Source organism: Diceros bicornis, chromosome X (genome assembly GCF_020826845.1).
Source record: "Diceros bicornis minor isolate mBicDic1 chromosome X, mDicBic1.mat.cur, whole genome shotgun sequence".
Lineage (NCBI taxonomy): Eukaryota > Metazoa > Chordata > Mammalia > Perissodactyla > Rhinocerotidae > Diceros > Diceros bicornis.
The window spans coordinates 106,381,902-106,407,133 of NC_080781.1; the positions used below are offsets into that span (position 1 = coordinate 106,381,902).

Sequence of the window (25,232 nt, forward strand, 5' to 3'; positions counted from 1 at the left end):
CTTGCTCTAGATTCTTATATGATCCCTCTTCTCTTTTCACAAAAGTTTTCCCTAGAAGATCATGACCTTAAAATTTTCCCTTATAAGAAAAATCCTGTCCCCAACCCATACCTGTCTCCCAAGTTCCAAACACCTATATTCACATAGAATTCCATGTTGATACTCCACAAGCACTTCAAACTTAACAGAATCCAAATTGAGTCTGTTAACTTCCCCACCACAATCCTACTCTTTCACCTAAGTTCTTATGCTTAATAGCATCCTCATCTACCTAACGACACAGACCAAAAACCTGTGATCACTTATTGACTCTTTCCTCTCTCTCACATGCCACATCCAATCAATCACCATCTCCTATCAATGGAACTTCTAAAATCTCAAAAATCTGCCCATTCCCCTTAATTCCCTCTATTCCTCCCTTAATTTAGACTCCCATCTTTCCCTTGCACAATAATCTCTTTCTTACTTGTTTCAAGAGAGTTGAGGCCACCTTCTACTCAAGTCTTGACTTTCTGCCTGGGACCCAGGAGTCCATCTTTTCTCAGGGTCTGGTTCCATTGCCCAATGTCTTTCTCTCCTGCGTCTTCAAACTCTCTCTCCTGAATATTTTTCCAGTAAGTATAAAAGTGTTCAACTGCCTGATTTTATTTTTAAGAAAAGCTCACTATCCACACATATCTATCTGCATTCACTCTCCTTATTTCTCATTGCTTCATGGAATCAAAAAATGTTCATTTAAATCACTTTGTGGATCCAGTTAACAGTTCTGCTCTTTTGCCACCTAATACTTCTCATCTCTATCTATCGCTCTTTCATCTTTTTGTATAGGCTCTGATCATTTCTGCCACTCATTCGTACTACCATCTCTTCTAATAGGAAGTAACAGCCATTCTTTATTCCTATGGTAATTCTTTCAACTATTTCCGACTTTGCCTCCTCAGGGACCTTTATCCATCATCTATAACCTTTCTTTTCTGTATCTTTAAGCTCTTCCACTCCACTGGCTTTCACCTTTAATGTGTAAGCACATTATTGTACCTTAAATATAATCTTAGTTCCCTCAAGCCTCATTAGCTTGTGACTAGTGTGGGGGAGGAAAAATAATTTTCCCTCTACTCTTCTGAGTTCTTTACTTAGATGTCCTGTAATAAAAGACAGATTAACAACAGGAAAACAAATAGAAATTTATTAACATGTAAACCTTATGTATTCACGACAGATACCCGGAAAAACTGAGTAACTCCTCCAGATGGTGCAAGCTACCTCCTTTAATATCATCTTCAGCTAAAGACAAAGAAAGGTGTTGGAAGGAAAAGCACAGTAAACAAGAGTAGGATTTGCTATGCAGATTTAAGTGGGTGCCTTCTCCATTGATAAGATTCTCTTGTGATTTAGAGTTATCCTTCTCTTCCTTGTACAGAGAGAGACACACTTAAAAATGGAGATTTCCTTTATAAATGCAAATTTCTCTTACCAAAGGGTAACTTCTACTCTGTTTTCAGAGCTTCTCTTGTGTCTGTCATCTCTCAAAATAATTCAAAATAGTCCTTCTGCCAAAGAGGCATATTTTGGGGTGGCATCTTCTGCTACCTTTCAGTAGTAATGCGGTCATATTTCAATGCTACTTCAAATTTCACTTCCTCATGCCCTCAGCCATATTGTAGTTAAATACTAGGACCTCTCCACCACCTCTCCACAAATTCTTATCCAAGTATATCTTCCACATCCTGAGCATTCCTCTTGTCAGCTCATCGACTGCTCTTTCACACTTTCCTGCTTACAATCTTTCTCTTTTAGTTCAACTTTCCTCAGTCATTTAAGGTCTTCTCCTTACCACTGGCATTGAAATCTCTTCCCTTTATTCATGCATGCCTATGTTCCCACTCTTCCCAAAGCTAAAAACCCCTTGAAGTTCAAAGTTGACTCTGAACCTGACTCTGAATTCCTTAAAATTCTCACTGCACCAGTACCATACTGATTTATTTGTCAAAGCATGCAAAATGATTTTCTCCCCAACTCTTAGTCACACTTTATCCCCTCAGAACTGAGGCAGAGCTGCTTGTGTTTGTCTTCTATGTTCTCCTCTGAAAATAGTTCCTTCACCTTCTGCTGTCAACTCTCATGTTCGAGGGACTCACTTATTACTCCATGAGGCAAGGGACCACTCATGTCAGCTTGACATTGTGTGATCCTCCTAGGAGTCCTTGAAAAAATTCTTCTCCATGAAAAACAATTCATGAAAACAGATACCTCTGAGATAGCCCTGCAGTTTAGTACTGTTACCGAGCAAGGGCTCTCTCCACTCGTGGGCACAGAAGCTGATACTGTGAAGACCAGTCTTTAAGGGAGGAAAGTTTATTACCAGTCAATTGGAAAGGAAACAGGAAGCCAGGCTCTCAACTCTGTCTCCCTGAGCCAGGGGATAGGGTAAGGTTTAAGGAATTCGGGAGGGCAGGCTGGTATGCAGAAGCGCTGGCAGGATGAGTTTCAATTGGCAGATCAAAATTTTCTCTTCTGTGCACGCTTCTGGTTGGCTCCTGCCCCTGAAATGTAACTTTAACATTCTGTTGTTAGGATGAGGTCAGCACAGTAAACAAGGGTAAAGTTGTTATGTAAATTTAAGTCATTGCCTTCTCTATTGATAAGAGTTTCTAGAGATTTAGTTATCCTCTGCTTCCTGGCACAGAGAGGAAGGCACCCTTACAAATGGATATTTCTATATAAATGTAAACAAATGAGTAACTTCTACCAGGTTTTCAGAGCTTTTCCCACGTCTGCTGTTTCTTAAAAATAATCAGCCTGAAATAATTCTTATGCCAAAGAGGCGTATTTTGAAGTGACAAATTCTGTTCCTGGTCTGTGGTTAAAGTAATAATTCCCCTAATCTGTTTTCATTTTGATGTTGGCCAATCTGTTCGGGGAAATTTATCCTGTAATCTTTCTCTCCTTTGTTGTATCACCATTTATTATTCATCTCTTGGCAATCTGTTTCCTGTCTTCACTATTGTACTATCATTGTTCTCTCTATAATCACCAGTGACCTCCTCATCTTCAAAGACAGAAGAAATGTTTTGAATTCTAGACCCATCTGTAGTATTTGATGCTGTTGAAGATGCCCTTCTTCAGAACGTTCCCTCTCTTTGCTGGTTATGATGTAATTTTTCATTCACATTGAATTATTACCATGTTGCTAATACCCATTTTGCAAATTCTGCTGCTGGTAATTTTGATCTTACCAGAAGATGTCAAAAGAAGTTTTTCAGGCCAGTTTCACACATGTACTGACAAGGACACTATCTAACAACTGCTGTCTGGCCAACAGTGATTGTAAGACACTATCGAGTCATAAGATGCATCACACTTTTGAAGATGTTAAAATCTGAAAGAAAGGTGCATCTAAGAATCATTGGCATATGGTATTATTATCTGATAGTTTGAAGAGAACTGATCTGTGTTGCTTGAATTCAAGGCTTTAAGAAATAATTTGAACATCTTTATACATTCTCTGAACTCACTTGTCTTATTTGAAGTAAAATAACCTCACCAAGTTACTTTATGGCTTTTGTGAGACTGGAATGAGATAATGCATATAAAGTATGTAATGCAGATAAAGTACCAGAGTCATAAGCACTCAATGAATGATAGTAGTAGCCGTAGTATTCATAGTAGTAGCAGTAACACATATTTTTAATAAAAACTTGAGGCCGGCTCCGTGGCTTAGTGGTTAAGTGTGCGCGCTCTGATGCTGGCGGTCCAGGTTCGGATCCCGGGCACGCCCCAAGGCACCACTTCTCCGTCCAACCCGAGGCCGAGTCCCACGTACAACAACTAGAAGGATGTGAACCTATGACATACAACTATCTACTGGGGCTTTGGGGGGAAAAAAATGAATAAATAAAATCTTTAAAAAAAAAAAAAAGAAAAAAGAAAAACTTGAACTATAACTATGTCACTGAATTCAATGTTTCTAAAATACTAAGATCCTATATGTTTACTGAAGATATTTTTTTGTCTCTGAGTTTAAGTAACCTTAATAAATAATAATCACTTTTCAGCGTTTTTTGAGAACTAAATGAGATAATGCATGCAAAATGTTTGACTTTATTGGTTGAAGTAGTACCACATATTTTCAGCAGAACATAAATTATAACATCTTTGTGGTTTATAAAACTCTAAAGAAGATGATATAAGTATATTGAAGTTAATTTCAGAAAGACTAAGTGATTCTAGTTAATAATTCCTTCTTTCTATGCTTTTTGTCTAGATTAACTAAGATAATATATGAAAGTATATAATAATTATAAAATAATTGACTCAGTGTGTGACAAATAGGAATCATTCAGTAAAAGGTAGTTATTATTATTGCAACTGTTGCTATTTGTACCTGGTATTTTCTATGGGAGTTCCTTTCCACTTTTTCTTCTTGGCTAAATCAAAAGTTTTTAAAATATCAAAGATTGCTCCATTATACTTGCTAAACTTACTTAACTTTTCTGAAGTTAACTTCACCAAATAACATGTGCCTTTCAGAATTTTTATGAGAATAAATGAGATAATGCATGTAAAATATTTTGTTGCTATTATTGATGTTGCTTATATTTACCTGACACTATAATATCACCTAAATTTCTACTGGTTGACACATTTAAAACGCTGAGAAAGACTACACATTTACTGAACTTGACTCTCCAGGGCTTAACACAGAACAGCAGTTCTCAAACTCTTTGGTGTCAGGAGCCCTTTAAACTCTAAAATAATTAATGACCCCAAAGACCTTTTGTTTATATGGGTTATATCTACAGTCATGCACCACATAACAACGTTTCTGTCAGCGAGGGAGCACATATACAAAAGTGGTCTCATAAGATTAGGACCATCTAGCCTAGGTGTGTAGTAGGCTATACCATCTAGGTTTGTGTAAGTACGTATGATGTTTGCACAATGAGGAAATCCCCTAGTCCATTTCTCAGAATGTGTCCCCATCATTAAGTGATACATGATTATATTGATATTTATTGTATTAGAAATTAAAACTGAGAAATGTTTAAAATATTTATGAATCACTTCTTTTTAAATAACAATAATGAGCCCATTTAATGTTAACATAAATAATATATTTTTATGAAAACTAACTGTATTTTTCCAAAAAAAAATCAGAGCCAAGACAGGCATTGTTTCAGAGTTTTAAAAATCTCTTTAATGTTTAGTTTTATGGAAAGATAGTTGAATTCTTATATATGTATCTGCATTCAACCTGCAAACCAACCTGTTTTGGTTGAAGTTTACGGAGAAAATGCGATTTCAAAGACAAATATTTGGAAAAGGAAAAACTAGCAAACTCTTTAAAAGAGTATCATAGGCCCCCAGGATCCTTGAACCACACTTTGAGAACTGCTGACACATATTTTTAACTTTTTTAAAGCATTGAATAAGATAATCAGTGCATATATATTATTATTAATGTTGCTTCAGTTGTTGGTATTATTTATAATTTCCTGATATTGTCAAAAGAACTTGAATTTCTTCTTTGTTGACTGCATTCACAGTTTAAAAAAAAAAAAAAAACTAATGATGGTATAGATTTGGTAAAGTGGTTAAGTTGCCTTACCAAATAGCATCTGTATTATACATTTTTTAACCAAACTGGGATAATACATTTTACATCTGTAATGTCAGTAATGTATGGCTCAGTGCCTGGCGCATAAGATAGACTCAATAAAGGCAGCTTTAGAATCACTCTTTACTCAATGTACATAAAATTATGCAAATAGATGCTAGGGAAAAAAATGGTTTCACACATCCAATAACAGCTTCAGCTCATCTGGAATCACTCTGCTACCCTCTTTTGTTGTCCCTTGACAAGGCCTACTTTTAAGCCCAAGAATCCCTTGGGAAAGTGAATAAATCTTTTAATAGAAGCGAGCTAACACCACTCCAAGCTGGGCTCTGAATAATGCTGACTTCCACTATCTTATGGTCAGTGTGTGAGGCCTTTCCCAGAGACTTCTGGTGTCTCTAGGAATACCTAGAAGATTGTGCAGCCTTTCCTATGGGGAATTGACTCTCCACTTCAGCACTTGTTTCCTGAGTGTAGGTATGTTTACCCTTGTCAAGATTCCTCCAGAGTGAATGCAAATCCCCCAGACCAAGTCTCTAGGCTCTAGTTCCCACATTGCTGGGGGGTAGGGCAGGAGGAGAGGTTGGAAGGGGAGCAGTTCCCCTATACGTCTCCTCTGGTCTTGCTATAGGATCCTGAGAAAGTATAACGGAGTTTTCTACCAACATTTTTGTCAGAAAATAGCCTTCTTCTCCACAATTATATCAAAGCGGTGAGTGTTTCCACTCAGGAGTCTTAAGTCTTTTGCTCTAGAATTATCACTTCCAAGGTTAGCAGTGGCTACTAAGTCTTGGAGACCTTTATGATCTGAGGACTAATAGCGATTTCATTGTCTGTTTCCGAAAGGATTTCTATGTCTTCTTTTTCATTTTTCAATTTTTAAAATATTATTAAACTTTTTTATGGAGACTTTCAAAGATTACAAAAGTAGATAGAATTATGTAATAAAGACCCATGTACTGATCATACAGCTCCAAGATTTATCAATTTATGGACTATCTTGTTTCATCCATACTTCCATACACTTCTCCCTCCCATATGATTTTGAAATAAACTCTAGACATCATAATACTTTGTCCATAAATATTTCAGTATGTATATCTAAAAATATAAGAACTATTTTTCTACATAACCACAATATCAGCATCACTATTAAAAATTAATGAACAATCATTATTTAATATCATCAAAAGGCTAGTCATTGTTCAAATCTCCAGCTGTGTCATGAGTATTTTTAAAAGTGTGTTTGTTCACATCAAGATCCTAAGAAGATCCACATATTATAACTGATTGGTAGGTCTTGTAAGTCTCCCTTAATGTGTAGATTCTCCCTCTAATTTTTTCTTCTGTAAATTATTTGTTTTGAAGAAACCTTCCCTCTTTTCTTAATCCCATATTAGCTTCCCTAACTCCAGAAAACTTCCCACAGCCTAACCGGTCACTAAAACACTTCATGAAGGATAAGCAAATACTGAATTCTTTCAGGCAAGCTTGATCTACACTCTTTCTAGAGATTCCCTTATATTTATGATTTTTGGAATGAAGATTCTAATGATACAAGCTGGTAGCTTTCTTGTATTTTTATAACTCTTAAGAAATGTAACCTGTGTGATTCTATATTCCCAAATGCTTATTGCAATTCCTTCAAGCATTTCATCAAATCTCATGAAAATTGCTTTCTGATACTTGCCATCCTTCCCATCCAGGGTTGAAAGGTCTCTTCACCAGGATCCTATACTGTACTACCTGAGGAGATTTTCTGTTTGCAGTGTCTCCTAGTTTTCAGTCTTTCTTACTTTCTTGAATGGTATACCCATGTTCAGAGTTGTAGGCATGTACCAATACCCCAAGGAGTCTTATCACATCTATTGCTGCTTCTCACACTATCACTTGGTCTCTTTCTCTAAGAAAAAGACCAGTCATTTTATAAATTCAGTGTCTGAGGAAGAAGGCTTGAAGATCACTTTCCAAATACTCTCTCTTCCTTGTGTATTCCCAGAGATTAAATGCCAATCAACATCCTCAGCCAGCTCTTGCAAAGAAACATTGACTATTTTTTCCCACTTGATCCTCTAGCCCAACACTCTATACCTAATGAAGGGTGTTAAGATAGCTTGTAGGGACTTTCAGTTTCAGATTTGTCAGTTTCCTGTGTGTTCCCCAAAGCCAGCTATGATCTCTGACAGCACACTTCTATCTCCTCTTACAGTTCATAGTGTAGATATCCACCAGCCCAGGATTCCTAATAATCATCTCTCATAGAATCCTAAAAGTGCAATCCGAATTTCCCCAGGCTTCAACTTCCCATGGATATAAGAGAAATAAATTAACATTAAAATTTGAATTGCACTTGCAAGTTATCCCTATCTCCTTGCTCATATTTTCTGCCTGTGAGCATATTTATTAATGGAAATGTTTACATAGAGTACTACCTCTCAGTATTCTTAAAAAAGAAAAAATGCCCAAAATTCCACACAGAAATGGGAGGACTGCATCTCTCCCAACTCTGCATTTCATTCTGTCTCTTGATTTTGAAACAATGTTGCTTATGCCCAGAGTTTCACAAAAACTCTTACTAAAGAGAGAGTCCTTTCAGTTTAACTCCAGACCTCCCAGGCCCTGTCTCCAAAGGACTCACACACAAACTTTCCTCTTCTTGATCCCTTCCCTCCGGAAAGAGGGGAGTGGAAACAAATGTTGTCAGGTAAAAACTCATCTCAAACTCAGTCCAACCAACCCTGATATGCTATTATTACTCTTATAGGTGGTATACACATCATTTTTATTGCACTTGGAAGAAGATATGCTAAAAAATGAATGATTGGCTTTACTAACGTCATTGAGTACAGATGGAAAATTATTCATTCATTCAACAAATATTTGAGTGCCTTCTATGAGCCTGGACAGTTCTAGGAATTAGAAATAAAACAAAACAGGCACAATCCACTCTTACGCACACCTATATCTGTAACAATTTATCCCAATAATGGTAATTCCGTGCCTTCTACAGAAATTTGGGGAGCAGGCATATTCCTAACATGAAAAAAGCTGTCATTTTCTGATATCCTACTACTACTCTTTCATGTGACTATCAATTTATGCCATGAATTGCTTTCAACAAATATCAGCTCTAAATTTTCTTCACTAAAATGCTATGGAATGTATGCCCTTGCACAAATCTGTTCAGTCCTTCCATATGCTGTACCAATGTTCTACCTTTTTTGTTCCTTTAGGTGTATCAGTTCCTATTCCAGTGATTGGACTGAGAGATGAAGACAAAGTATTCGTCAACAACACCACCTGCGTGCTGAATGACCCAAATTTCGTTCTTATTGGGTCCTTCGTAGCGTTCTTCATACCACTGACGATCATGGTGATTACGTACTGCCTGACGATTCACGTTCTTCGCAGACAAGCTCTGATGTTACTGCGCGGCCACACCGAGGAGCCACCTGGAATGAGCCTGGATTTCCTGAAATGCTGCAAGAGGAATACAACTGACGAAGAGAACTCTGCAAACCCTAACCAAGATTTGAACCCACGCCGAAGAAAGAAGAAAGAAAGACGTCCTAGGGGCACCATGCAAGCTATCAACAATGAACGGAAAGCCTCGAAAGTCCTTGGCATTGTTTTCTTTGTGTTTCTGATCATGTGGTGCCCGTTTTTTATTACCAATATTCTGTCAGTTCTTTGTGGGAAGGCGTGTAATCAAAAGCTCATGGAAAAGCTTCTGAATGTGTTTGTTTGGATTGGCTATGTTTGTTCAGGTATTAATCCTCTGGTGTACACTCTTTTCAACAAAATTTACCGAAAGGCATTCTCGAACTACTTGCGCTGTAATTATAAGGCAGAAAAAAAGCCTCCCGTCAGACAAATCCCGAGAGTTGCTGCCACTGCTTTGTCTGGGAGGGAGCTTAATGTTAACATTTACCGGCATTCCAATGAACCGGTGACTAAGAAAGCTAGTGACAATGAGCCTGCTGTAGAGATGCAAGTTGAGAATTTGGAGCTACCAGTTAATCCCTCCAATGTGGTTAGTGAAAGGATTAGTAGTGTGTAAGAAAGAGCAGCACGGTTTCCTACAGTAAAGCTACAAATGCAGGAAAATGTTCTATAATTCTTCTGTTGGGCATAACTAATGTAAATATTGCTGTCCGAAAAAAAGTGTTTTTATATATAGCTTTGCAACCGTGTACTTTACAATCATGCATACAATAGTGAGATTTGGGGTTCTATATTTACTGTTTATAATAGGTTGAGAATAACTTATTTTGATTCTTTGATGCATAAAATGTTGATTTTTTTCTTTACCTTCCTTTCTTCCTCCCTGCCTCCTCCTCCCCTTCCTGCTCCTCCTCCTCTCTCTCTCTCTCTCTCTCTCTCTGTCTGTCTTCTGTGCATGAGGAAATGTTGATGTTCATCTCAGGTGGCATTTGCAGGAGACCAGAATGAGGCACATGACGGTGGTTGCATTTCAACCACATCAAAATTAACAAATTTGGAGGAATCTTTTTCCAGGTTAACAGTAAATATACACTTTAAACTCTTGCTATGCTCATCTACACACATAAACACGGTAAGATAGGTTCTGCCTTCTGGTACTCTATCACAGCTATTAGTGCGTCAAGGGCAGAACTTAGCCTTGTTGTCACACATAGGGACAAAATTTGACATTGCCAGAATGTTGTGTTGGTATTTCACTGCAATGTCTGTCCCTAAACATAGTGGTATTTTAACATAGCAGCTTGTTAACCAGGACTACAGAAGTGGAAGGATTATCTGATATATAGACACCAATAGCTTTTCACTTCTTAAAGACAATGTTCAAATTCTGATTATAATGACAAGCAAACTGGAATTAGTGTTTTCATTCTGGTCCTTAGTAAATACCTAATTCGATGATTAAACTGGGAAATGAGATCCCAAAGTTATTTCCCAATCCAGGATTCAACATCAATTGGGTTTTGATCTCAGGATCCTGGAAATTCATGTGCTACACACAAAATAAAATTCACATTTTGAGCCTTATTAAAATATTTTCTTAATTATGGTACCTCTATCTATAGGACCTAATTTAGCAGTCCATTTTTGAGTAAAACTTGCATTGGAAGCATAGATGATCAAAACTTTGGAAGTTTTACTTGCTTAAGGACTACAGAATTAGGCCCTTAGAATGTGAAAAAAGGAATTAAAAAGAATCTTACTGAACTCTGGGAATAACAGAAATACAGAGTTTCCATTTCGATTTTAAACAAAATTTATCTCATTTTCAGATCCTTCCAAACTCTCTAGTGCAGAAAAAGGCTGGGGCTAATTGGTGAAAATGGCAAGCTCTTCGTTGTACTGCAATTATGTACCAGAAGTTTAAATCTTTGTTAAAATATAGTGTTGTGTAACAATGTGTTGGCCATTGTTTCATTCATGGTCCTGCTGCTCTCTAAGAATTCAGTACCATTTTACTTGTTTGTTAACCATGAAGGGTTTTCAAGCATTGCTATTGTCAGACCATTAAGTCTATGCTATGTGCAGAGTATACAAGCGTTTCCAGTAACTGTATTTCCACATGTGTCCATTTCACACAACCGTGGATCAATTTCCGAAGAATTCATGATGCTGTTTCTTATGCCTGACAGTTACTGACACACATTAGAGTGTGCCTCTCAATATCTTGAAATTGGTGAAGGCAGAACCTGAATTTCTAAAATCCCCAGTCTGTGTCCTCAACACACAGCATAGATAAATCCAACAGTCTGCCACAGGGGCAATGGGAGAGCTGCTGTATTTGAGGAAACTCATACAGTCACTACTTGATTTGCAACACTGCCAAATGTCAGTCGATTGCTTGAGCATGCCCAAATATAACACGAAAGTAAAGTCTACCTGCCTGTTAGCTCTGTCGAACTGCATGTAAAAACAATTATATGAAATTGAATGAGATGATCTAATTCTTCCTAAAATGAAAATGTCTGAAGAAACACAGCATGTATTGAGCATGAGTTCTGCACATACAGATGGTGTCCTGCATTTATGCCATGTATGTTGCATGATCCATCAATGTGTAGGGCATTAGGACATCAATGAATGTAGGGCAGAGTAGATGATGTAAAAAGAACTGAAGAAAATCCTTCAGCAGTCCTTAAAAAGACCATGCATTCAGATCTGAAGTATTATGAGTATTAGAGAAAATTGGAAACATCTGATTTCTTAACTATCAGGGCACGCTCATAGCACATGTTTTACAAAGAAATAAAATATAAACCATGGATTTTTGAAAGCACTAGCAATAAGTTGAATGATAACAGCTTATAGTAAATTTGTTAATAATTCTTATGTCATCAAGTAGTAGTACTTAATAGTACCCAACACAGTAATCATCCTCAAGTTATGTGCTATTCGTAAGTTCTGTGCAGTTTGGTATGAAATAAATACACTCATTTGGATATAAATCTTACAGTTCAATGTTAAATCTACAAACTTTTATAAATGTTTTAAAAAAGTCCGTGTGATAAATGTAAACGTGGTGAATTTACTGTCAAACAAATCATTTTGATGTACTATTAAATATGTATTTATGTTGAAGACATGTGCAACAGAATGCCTTATATTATTTCCTGTAAATCTTCTCCTTCATCAAATGGTACTTTTTGTGAGTGGTTGCAAAGTGCTGTCTTATTCCTGGTTCCTGTACGGTATCCACTCCAGGTTTTTGTGATACTTCCTATTAATTTATTAAATTTATTAAATGTTGGCTAATATGTCACTTGTATTTTTCTCCCTGCATCTTTTGAGGGGAAAATATATCACTCCACTTCATTTTCTTTGAAAATTAAATTGTATCCTATAGACTAAGTTCACAAAGACAACCACAACCACAAAATATTGCTCTTCTGAGTACTCAAAGACAACACCACCAGAGGAAAGACAACTAAGAGGCATAACAACAAAAACAATGTTAACAACAACATCACTGATACCTCATGAGCAGAATAACTGTGCTCCCAAATTATCCTACCTTTCTTAACATAAGCAGGGCCCTGGGGTGGCTCACATGTTCTCATTGCTATAGGTATCATTACTATCTTATTCCCGTCAGATTCTCAGCTTCCCAAGAACAGAAAGGACCATGTCTATCTTGTTGATGGTTTTACCCCCATTGGTTAGTGGCCACTCTACCTTCAACAGATACATATTGAGCATCAATATTTGTGGGCATTATATTATCTGTTCCTGTTACCAAAATGGGCCTTACGACTCCCTGCTCTTCAGTCATGCAATGTGACATGATCACCTTAACTTCCCTCCATCCCAAATGGCTTTGGATACATCTGCAATCAACAGGGTCACCATACTAAGCTGCTCTATTGCTCCACACCTGGAGCCAGAGATGACAAAATACCTTGGCCTTTTCTTTCAACATTTATACCTTCCTGATGCTGAGTGAGCCTAAGCATTACTGGTATGACTTCAGTTCCCTGAGAACAAAGCAGGAATACGTTGTTCCTTTGCCACTATGACTGGGTTGATTTGGAGGAGTGGATCAAGAGATAAATGTTGAACTGCTTCTTGAAACAACGGGGTCACTGGTGCCTATGGCCAGAAATATCTGTACCACTGAAACTAGGGGATGCTCTTCCCCAACAGCCAGGCAATGGAGAGAAGTTGAAATTTCTGATGGCACAGAATTGGAGTCTCTACTACCAGAGGAAGGGAAAGTGGGCAGGGAAAGACTGAAGTGCCTCATTCCATAGAATTGGAAGGTCTTTGTGGTCGGAAGAGAGAGCAATGCTTCTTGCTATCAAGTAGCAGTAAGTTTCTGCTTACTGGAGAAACACAGTTTCCACATAGATTCTCAGCTCCCACTTAAGCCAATGCAATTTCCAAAGTTGAGGCCCATTTCTCTTTGTATATTAATACTCCCTAGACATATGTGAACATATCACCTAGAGCGCTGAATATATTAGAAAGAGGTATTTTTATAGGCAATGCTAATGGGAGTAGATGACATCATAGGGGTTCTCAAATATTGTGTGACCTATAGCACACTTATATACATAAATAGCTCTAAGAGATAAGTTGGGTTCCCTGGGATGTAAATTCTGAGATGGAGATAAGTGTGCAGGATGTTTATTGGAAAGTGATCTTGGGATCCATATGCACGGGGGAAGGGAAGAAAGCAAGACTGGGCAGAGGGAGAAGTTGGGCTGTGATGTAGTTACAATAAGGACTTATTCCCCCCTGCACCTTTGGAAGGGAAAATGTACCACTTTACCTCATTTTCTCTGAAAGTTAAATTGAATTCTGTAAAATAAGCTCACAAAGACAAGTACAACCAGAAAGTATCACCCTTCCTGATTAACTGTGCATGTACTCAAAGACTACAACGTCAGTGGAAAGACGCGTAAGAGGCTTGAACAACAAAAACAATATCGCACTTAGCTGACTCCCATGGGGAGTTTTGAATCTAGGATATCCCTTCAGAGTTGTCCCAAGTTGAAGAAAGGGGGCCAGACCTCTATACCTCCACTGCCCCCCAAAAGACATGTACGACCTTATGCCAGGCCACTCTCTTCAACAGAGGCAACTCCTATAGGGGGCTTATAGCTGAAACCTGCCAGTCCACAATCATCCCAGCACCCAGGGAATAAACCCTTCAGCCCTGAAGATGGGATCTTGACAGAGTATCATAGCATCCATAACAAATAGCATATTTGCTGAGTAGAGACCTAGTTCACCACCTATATAAATAACGTGAAAGAACCTGGCTGGGGGTCACTTTAGCCAAAATCAAGGCAAATGGAGGTGAAAAGAAATATACATTTTTATATGTGGTTTCTCTTCTTATTAAAGGTGTTCTCAATCAACAGCTTTCTCGGATTCTTAGATTTCAGAATCCATCTGGGTAGCTTAGGCTAAGCTGCAGTAAAGAGCAATCCCCAAATCTCAGTGGCTTAACAAAACAAATGCTCATTTTGTGCTCACACTCCATGTCCAATGTGAGTTGCCAGGAAATCTCTTCTCATTATAGTTACTCCAGAAAAAATGATGATAGAAGCTCTGTGGGAAGGGAACTAGTGAACTTATTTCTTCTACTAAAGCTAACCCTACCTTTAAGTTTCAGTTTAATCTTAACTCTATCCATATCCTCATGCCTTATCTATAACATTATTTCCACCTTTAACTTTATCCTTAAAACTATCTCTATATGTAAATCCTACCCCTGCCCTTCACTTTATACTTAATTCTAACCCTAACTCTTATCTCTAAATTCTAATGTTACCTCCAACTATGACCCTGCCTTTCTGCAAACTCTAACATTACTCAAACCTCTAACCCAACCCTTATCATTAACTCCAATGCTTCCCCTTCTTTTAACCCTCCCTTAGAGCTAACTCTAAACTTACTTCTAACCCTATACCTAAGCTCAAGCTCTAACACTAATTATTTCTATTTTATTCTGAAAAATCCTCTTTTTCTTAAGACATTGAGAAGCTTAGACGGGAAGTGACAGAAGAAAACTTTATGATTGATCCTTTTTAACCTCTCTGTCTTAAAATCTCACACCCAAACCAGCTTCACTTGGTCTACTCCCTAGACACTTTCATGATATTATTCGTTTTATTATAATTATCATTTATTGAGCACTGACAGTGTGCCAAACACAAACATGCCTTGTTTTATGTAGATAGGTTGGTCTGGTTAAAATCTCTGCTTTGCTATTGTGGAAACAGAGGATCAGAGAAGTAAAGGGTCTTCACCTAAGTCACACTGCTAGAAAGAGCAGAGGTGGAACTGTCTGGTTTCTAAGCCTACGCAGTTCCCAAAATGACATATGACTCCTTCCTAGCGTCCCATAGGCAAAACTGGCTTTCCCAGAGCAGAAAGCCTAACCCATCTCAAAGGGCATCTTTCCAAGTATTACCCCTTCAAGATAGGGTAAGGAAGTAGATGAGTGGAAGAGAGGAATAAGCCTTTAAAAATTCATTCACTCCTACCACTAAAGTTAATAAAAATGGCCGTGTATAGTCCACTGTGAATCCCCATCATGAGAAAGAGGGATTTCCAACCTGAAGAGGTTGGAAAGAGGGACAAGAATTGAGCAAACAACAACAAACGTGAGATTAAAGACAATTTTTTCAGAATTGACTTGTTTATGCTTAAGATGAAAGGGATGCTTGATGCACAATAAAATAATTATGACGATGAAGTTCATGTTGCCAATGATGCTCTAACATTAAACAAAATACAATTATTATTTCAACAGCCTATTTATCCTAAGACTAGTGTCTTAGTCTGTTCGGGCTACTATAACAAAATACCACACACTGGGTGGCTTATAAACAACAAAAACTTATTTCTCACAGTTCTAGAGGCTGGGAAGTCCAAGATCATGGCATCAGCATGGTCCATTCTGGTGAAGGCCCTCTCCCAGATTGCAGACTGCCTACGTCTTGCCTATGTCTTGCCATGACCTCACATGGTGGAAGGGGGCATGGGGGCTCTCTGGAGCCTTTTTGATAAAGGCATTAATCTCATTCAGGAGGATTCCGCCCTCATGCCTAAGCACCTCCTAAAGGCCCACCTCCTAATACCATCACATCTAGCATTAGAATTTCAACATATGAATTTTAGGGGGACACAAACATTCAGGCCATCACAATTAGTTTAATTTTACCAGCCAAAAGGCTAAAATCTTATTTAAATGTTTAAATCATGAATTAACTATTGCTTTTTATGTGAAAACCAAGATTAACTCCTCCCAGCTGGAGTATTCTTTCTGTGTAGGAGAATCTAACCCAGGCAGTCAACACAAAGGCTCAAAGGGAAAAAAGTGGGGGAGACATTCATTTCCAAAATCTACTAGGATATTTGTTTACACAACTGGCAATAACTTACACGAAAGCTACTCCTGGATGCTAATATATTTTGACATCTCCACTGTATGGGTTTAAGTAGAACTTTGCAGGCCTTTAAGTGTCAAGGGTGTGGGTTCTCAGTATACCATTGAAGTGTGGAACTACTCCAGTTTTAAGTGTCTCCAGACCCCACCATTAAGTGCTTGCCCTCTAATGCTCACTTGGTTCCTCTTTCTTAATGTACTATTTTTTTTTTAGTTTTACAAATATTTTATTTTTTGACAATAAATATAATCAATATTGTAGGAAGCAATATATGATAAGATTTTATTTGGATTATTTTTTAACAGTTTTACTGAGGTATAAACTACATGTTTGGGGCTGGTAGCAGGAGTGAAGATTCACTGCAAACAGGCATGAGGGAAGTGTTAGGGGTGATGGAAATGTTCTAAAACTGGATTGTGATGATGGTAGAACAACTCTATCAATTTACTAAAAATTACGGAATTATACACTTACAATAAGTGTCTGTATTATTTTGAATAAATGTTCTCTGAACAATGCATTCAAGCAGGTAATGAATCTAGAGATACCACTACAGTGAGTTTGGTGTCGGGGAAGAGGGAGAACCCCCCTCTGCCCTTTCCCTTAAGGTTCTTATGGCTGGCCAATAATTAAAAGACAGGTTAGCAGGAGAAAATAATACCAAGTTTAATAACATGTATACATGGGAGAAACTAGGGAAACTGAGTTTCTCAACAAAATGGCAGAGATTCTCATCTTAAATACTATCTTCAGCTAAAGACAAAGGAGGATGTTGGGGGTGGGGAGGGAGAGAGAAGGGAGACAGAAATTACAGTAATCAAGGGTATGTAGATTTAAGCCCTCTCTTTCCGAACTGCACAGATGAGGCCACGTCCCCTTTCCAATACGGAGAGGGAGATACTTTTACAAATGGAGATTTCCCTTGTAAATGTAAATGTTTGTCTGGCAACTCTTTGCAGGGCCACCTAGAGTATGTGGCCTGGGAGAGACAGAATTTCTGATAAGATGGGCTTGGTGGTGCCTTTCCTACTGTAACACCTATTTTACATTATATTACAGCCATCATATGATAGTAACTCCTTCCTGGAAGAGGTCTTCTGTGTTAAATTCTTTAGGCAGTTTGGGGGAGGTCAAATGTCCGTTCAGAGAAAATAATCAAGGTAAAGTGACATAATTCAGGGTGGCCAATTTTAATCTCCCACATTGGCAACTTCTGGACAAACCACAGCCCATGTTACCACTGGAGCTTCATGACAGCCTGAGTCTCTTATCTAGGTGGAAACTAAGGACTTTGGTAATTCTATTGGTTTCTCCAGAACACTTTGACTTTTTTACACTCTCATTGCTATTCTGTAGCCTACAGGGGTTTTGGAATAAACTAAACCACCCAGATGCCTCCTGGTCCTGATGTCCCAATTCAGAAATAGCACCTTAGGAGTACCTCATCTTTAACAACTGGAGTGGGGGCCAAGTGCTTTGAAAGTACCTCTGCTAAAAGCAGCTAAGAAGCACACACTCACATAGCTATACATCTTCCCAGTCCCTCCTCCTAGACTTCCAAAATGATACCATAGTCCAGAGACAATCTCAAAAAGATATCTCCTCAAGGGAAAGACACTGGGTCCTTCATTTTGTTGTGGAAAAGACTTTTTGGTTCAATTTTAGAAAATCTTTACTCATTTCTCTGCCACAGTTCAATAAATAGGTCTTTGTCTCTCCAAACGTACACTATTTTCCCTTAAGTGATTAAAGAAGAATAGGAAATAACGTATTACATATTATTTACTAGTTCAAGTCACTGGGTTTACACATAAGTCTTTCCTTTGTTAGTGGTTGATAGCTCAATGAAACTAGTAGCAACAAAAGAAATGATAGACCAAACAGAAGTTTAACAGAGAGAACCAGAAAGAGAAGCAACCAAAAATGGCTCTGTTAAGATTATACTCATTGCTGGAGGTCTGGAAGGCTGTGCACATGTGCTAAGCTGCACCCACTTAAGAGTAACTAGAGTGGGAATTTGAGAGCTACTAGTCTCTGGCTCAACATGGGACAGAAAGGAAAGCCTTCCCCAAGCCACACACAGATCTATCTCCAGAGGGTGGAAGTTTTACTGCCTAATGGGACTTAAGAACCAATTACGACAAATCACTAGCAGAATACTAAGCTATGATAACCTGAAGGATGACTTCTAGGAAGCCAGACTTAAAAATAAAGGGGAAAAAAATAGAGTTCTGTCATCAGAGACTGCACACTGAGGGGAAAATACATTTTTCAGAATTAGTCTGGACAAGCCATTAAGAAACAAACAAAAACGAAAACCAAGCCATAGTGGGTAATCAGAATCCATAGTTGCTACACTATATTTTCTAAAATATTCAATTATCCATAAAAAATATAAGACATGCAAAGAGACAAAATAGTGTGATCCATATTCAGGAAAAAAGGCAGGCAATAGAATTTGATTCTGACAGGGCCCAGGCATTAAACTCAGCAGAAAAAGATTTCAAAGATACTATTATTAAACCATGTCTGAGAATTAAAGAAAGTATGACAACATCTCACTAAAGAGAGAATATCAGTAAAGAGATATAAATTATAAATAAGAACAAAATAAAAATTCCATAGTTGTAAAAAGTACCATAATTGAAATGAACCTTTGTTAAGGGATGGTTGGCAGGTTCTCAAAAGATTAAGCATAGAGTTACCATATGATCCAGCAATTCTATCCATAGGTGTATATATATACTCAAGAGAATTGAAAACATATGTCTACACAAAAACTTGCATATAGCAACATTATTCATAACAGCCAAAAAGTAGAAACAACTCAGATGTCCATCAACTGATGAGTAGATAAATAAATTGTGGTAGATTCATAAAATGAAATATTATTTGGCAATAAAAAGAAATACTGATAGATACTACAACATGAATGAACCTTGAAAACATTATGAGGAGTGAAAGAAACCAGATATTTTCACTTCACATGTTTCATAAATATGATTATGTTTATATGAAATGTCCAGAATCGGCAAATCCATAGACAGAAAGTGTATTAATGGTTGTCTAGGGCTGAAGGTGGGAACATGGATTAACTGTAAATGGGCAGGAGAGATCTTATTGGGGCAAATGAAATATTCTAAAATTAAATTGTACACTTAGATGAACGGTGAATTTTATGGTATGTAATGAAAATTCACGAAAGCTGTTAAAATATATATCTATTTATATAACATATATACAGTGTGTGTGTTGTTCTGAGACTATAAAAGTGAGTGATTCAGCCATGTCAGAGAAGTCAGAGATAAGGAAATGATATATTTAGTTTTTGGCATTATTATTGTCTCTCTCAACCTTAATTAACAGTGTTTCATAAAATGAGTTTGGAAGTCTTCTTCATGAACCATGTCTCTAGACTAGTTTGAATAACAAAGTTTTATCTTTCCTTGAAGCTTAGAAAGACTCCACCTATAAATCTTGGATCCTGGGGCTATAAAATCTTGCCCTGGGGATTTTCTTTGGGGTTAGAGGGAAATCTCCTTGACAACTTTTTCAATTTCTTCCATAGTAATTAATTTCTTCTTATTTTCTATCTCTTGTCCAAGCAATGTTGATTTCAAATCACTAATTTCATCTTACTTTCAAATATATTTGCATAAATGTGGTAAAGTATTATCTAATTCTTTTCATTTTTTATCTATCAGTGATTATGTCCCTGTTCTTTGTTCTAGTTAAGTGTACTTATGCTTTCTAAATAAATTTCTTAATTATTTTAGGCAACTTGCTACCTACATATTTGACAAATTATACTTCTTTGATATATTGATTCCATTTCACCTGCTCTTTTTCAGTATATGGTTTAATTTCCTAGAAGTTATTTTAGTTTTAATTTTATAAAAAACATTTTGAATCTATATTTCCCTACCAACATGAATGCAAGAATATTTATTCCCTCCCTATGTGTAACATGAGATATGGATTATATTTTTAGGCCCTCATTTATATTTTCCCTCTAGCTAGTTTTTTGTTAATAATCTCAGGGACTTTGATATCCATATTATTGATTTATTTTGTACATTATTTAGATTCTATGTTAAAGAGTTTTTGACATTTATATTAACTTCACAACCTTATATACATTATCCATTAATTTTAAAGCTTACTGGTCTCAGTGATCAATGCCATTGCTCTAATAACTTGCCCTTATTTCTTAAGCTCTTTAGTTCCATTTTCAGTTTTCTAAAATTTTTTAAACAATATTTTTCTAGGTAGAGTAGTTATTAGTATACTTTCTGAGTTTTTTGCAAACCTGAGACTATCTCTTTGTTACTCTTACACATAAATGATGGCTCAGTTAGGCATAGAATTCTTGGGTCAAAATATTCTCCCCTCAAACCTACATATCTGCTACCCACATTTCTTCAGGATTTTTAGTATTGTGATATTATTTTTATACTTTCTTTCATTAGAATATTATTTCTGACATGTTATTTTCTTAATTCTTGTAGAACTTTACTTCGTTCTTAAAATTCAATATTGTGTACGTGTAGATTTCTTTTCATTAATTTTGTCTAGTATTTGGTAGGCTTTACAATCTGAAAACCCTTTCCACAGCTAAGGGATTTTTTTTTTTTTGATGTTTTAATAGTTTATAATATTGTGAAATTTTGGGTTGTACATTTTTGTTTGTCCATCACCATATATATGTCTCCCTTCACCCATTGTGCCCACTCCACACCCCCACTGCTCCTGGTAACCACAATACAGTTTTCTCTGTCCATGTGTTGGTTTATATTCCACATATGAGTAAGATCATACAGTGTTTGTCTTTCTCTTTCTGGCTTATTTTGCTTAACGTAATACCATCCAGGCCCATCCATGTTGTTGCAAATGGGACGATTTTGTCTTTTTTTATGGCTGAGTAGTATTCCATTATATATATATACCACGTCTTCTTGATCCAATCATCAGTCAAGGGACATTTAGGTTGCTTCCACTTCTTGGCTATATTGAATAATGCTGGAACGAACATAGGGGTGCATAAGCCTCTTTGGATTGTTGATTTCAGGTTCTTTGGATAGATTCCCAGTAATGGGATAGCTGGATCATAGGGTACTTCTATTTTTAATTCTTTGAGGAATCTCCATGCTGTTTTCCATAGAGGCTGCACCAGTTTGCATTCCCACCAGCTGTGTATGAGGGTTCCTGTTTCTCCACATCCTCTCCAACATTTGTTGTTTTTTGTCTTGGTGATTATAGCCATTCTAATGGGCATGAGGTGATATCTTAGTGTTGTTTTGATTTGCATTTCTAGCTAAGAAATTTTTTATATTATTTTTTATTGTTCCTTCTGAGCTATGTACTCCGTTTTATGCTTCTAGGATCCTATGATGTTCTGTATCATTTTTTCATGTCTCATCCTTTTATTCACGATATTCATTTGTACATCCCTTTTTTTCTAAGTACTAGCATAATTTCTTAAACTAGACTTTGATTTCTGCACTCATGTTTTGAAAGACCCAACATGTTATTAACTGAGTGCATTTTTTAATTTGTATTTTTCATCTGAATACCATTATTTCTGTTCTCAAATTGTTTCCTTTTTTTAGATGCAATGTCTTCTTGTCCACTTTGTGCTACTATTTTGGTTACAATTGTTATTGTTTTTATTAGTACACTAGTTACAAAGTTGCATATATTTTGAATCTTCTGTTTCTACCTTATTTTCCAATAAGCCTTGTTATTTTTAGTGAAAGATTATGTGGTATGCGAGATTTATTTTTCTGGAATGCATATAAGACATTATAATAAAATGTATATTCTGTAATTCAATTTGACTGGACTAGAAAGGAACCACTCAATCTATATATTCACACAACAAGGCCAGTCACCAGTGGGCTCAATGGTTTCTTTCTACTACGTTTTCTGGGATAACCCTAAATTACCTGGAACATCACCCAGGGCCACTGAATTGCGTGACTCCAGCAGTGTAAATGTATAGCACCTTGCAAACTCCACCCGGCCATAAATGACGGCCATGGCCCTGCACTTCCAATTTAGTTGTCATGCTCATTCTCATTAGGAATCTGTAATTAAGGATCCCGCTTTAGTTATTATGCTTTTCCATAGTTAAGTATCTTGTCAAAATCTGGAGTGCCTCTCTTCTCCCCATCCATCTAATTCACTGACTATTTATAAAAGGAATAAGAAAAAAATTTCAAAACACCAAGAAGCAGAGAACTATTAAAGTGTTTTTGTACACCTCTATTTATTTTGTTTTATTTTATTTTTCTTAAACAACAGACATTTATTTTTCACAGTCCTGGAGGCTGGAAGTCCAGATGTGGGTGTTGGCACATTTAGTTCCTGGTGAAAGCCACTTCCTGGCGAGCAGATGGCCGCCTTCTGGCTGTGTGTTCACGTGGCAAAGAGAGTGAGTTCTGGTCTCTTCTTTTTTGCTTTTTTTTCTTTTTTTCACTTTGAAGGGTTAATTTTATGTTATATGACCTTTGCCTCCAAAACATGGGCATACAGAGAAGATGAAGGTTAGGAAGTTGGGGGTAGGGGCACTAGGGTGGTCTGGCCCCTGGTGGGAACAAAGAACTGCCAGTCTAGCCTGGCCTTGAATTACTTTCCTTTTTTTGGGGGGGGGGGGGCGATATCTATTTTTATTTACTTTTTTATTTTATTGAGATCATATTGGTTTATAACATTGTATAATTTCAGATGTACATTATTATATGTCAGTTTCTGTATAGACTGCATCATATTCACCACCAATAGTCTAGTTTTTATCTGACACCATACACATATGCCCCCTTACCACTTTCACCTTCCCCCTACCCCCTTCCCCTCTGATAACCACTAATCTGTTCTTTCTGTCCATGTGTTAGTTTATAGTCCACATATGAGTGCAATCATAATGTGTTTGTCTTTCTCTTTCTGGCTTATTTCACTTAACATAATACCCTCAAGGTCCATCCGTGTTGCTGCAAATGGGATGATTTAGTCTTTTTTATGGCTGAGTAGTATTCCATTGTATGCATATACCACATCTTCTTTATCTATTCATCAGTTGATGGGCATTTGGGTTGCTTCCACATCTTGGCTATTGTGAATAATGGTGTGATGAACATAGAGGTGGATAAGTCTCTTTGAATTGTTGATTTCAAGTTCTTTGGATAAATATCCAGTAGTGGGATAGTTGGATCATATGGTATTTCTATTTTTAATTTTCTGAGAAATCTTCATACTGTTTTCCATTATGGCTGCACCAGTTTGCATTCCCACCATCAGTGTATGAGAGTTCCCTTTTCTCCACATCCTCTCCAACACTTGCTATTTCGTGTCTTGTTAATTATAGCCATTCTAACTGATGTGAGGTGATATCTCATTGCAGTTTTCATTTGCATTTCCCTAGTAATTAATGATGTTGAACATCTTTTCATCTACCTGTTGGCCATCTGTATATCTTCTTTGGAAAAATGTCTGTTCACATCTTCTGCCCATTTTTCGATTAGGTTGTTCATTTTTTTGTTGTCGAGTTGGATGAGTTCTTTATATTGGAAATTAACCCTTTCTTGGACATGCGATTTGCAAATATTTTCTTCCAGTTGGTGGGTTGTCTTTTCGTTTTGTTCATGGTTTCCTTTGCCATGCAGAAGCTTTTTAATTTGATGTCCCATTTGTTTATTTTTTTCTTTTGTTTCCCTTGCCTGAGTAGACATGGTATTTGAAAAGCTACTGCTATGTATACTGCCTATGTTTTCCTCTAAGAGGATTTTTATGGTTTCAGGTCTTACATTCAAGTCTTTAATCCATTTTGAGTTAATTTTTCTGTATGGTATAAGATAACGGTCTACTTTCGTTCTTTTGCATGTGTCTGTCCAGTTTTCCCAACACCATTTCTTGAAGAGGCATTCCTTTCTCCATTGTATGTTCTTGGCTCCTTTGTTGAAGATTAAACGGCCATAGAAGGTTTTATTTTTGGGCTTTCAATTTTGTTCCATTGATCTGTGTGTCTGTTTTTCTGCCAAGATCATGCTGTTTTGATTACTATAGCTGTGTAGTATATTTTGAAGTCAGGCATTGTGATGCCTCCAGCTTTGTTCTTTTTTCTTAGGATTGCTTTGGCTATTTGGGGTCTTCTGTTGTTCCATATAAATTTTAGGATTCTTTGTTCTATTTTGAGAAGAATGTGATTGGGATTCTGACTGGGATTGCATTGAATCTATAGATTGCCTTAGGTAATATGGACATTTTAGCTATGTTTATTCTTCCAATCCATGAACATGGAATATCTTTCCATTTCTTTATGTTATCATCAATTTCTTCCAATAATGTCTTATAGTTTTCAGTGTATAGGTCTTTCACCTCCCTGGTTAAGTTTATTTCTAGGCATTTTATTCTTTTTGTTGCAAGTGTAAATGGGATTTTACTCTTGACTTCTCTTTCTGCTTGTTCATTGTTAATGTATAGACATGCAACCGATTTTTATAAGTTGATTTTGTACTCTGCAACTGTGGTGTAGTTGTTGATTATTTCTACTAGTTTTCTAGTGGATTCTTTAGGGTTTTCTATATATAGAATCATGTCACCTGCAAACAGCAAGAGTTTTACTTCTTCCTTTCCAATTTGGATCCCTTTGATTTCTTTTTCTTGCCTCCAGTATTATGTTGAATAAGAGTGGTGAGAGTGGGCAACCTTGTCTTGTTCCT

The 25,232-nt window shown here is 36.9% G+C and overlaps 1 protein-coding gene across 1 annotated transcript in view; it reads left to right on the top strand.

The window, feature by feature from the left end:
• HTR2C (5-hydroxytryptamine receptor 2C) overlaps positions 1-12,362 on the top strand; it is a 310,470-nt gene extending 298,108 nt beyond the window's left edge. The window contains exon 6 of the mRNA XM_058536549.1: positions 8,851-12,362. Within this exon, the coding sequence (XP_058392532.1) occupies positions 8,851-9,677 (827 nt within the window). The 3' untranslated portion in view covers positions 9,678-12,362. The remainder of the gene's footprint in view (positions 1-8,850) is intronic.
• Positions 12,363-25,232: the final 12,870 nt, after the last annotated feature.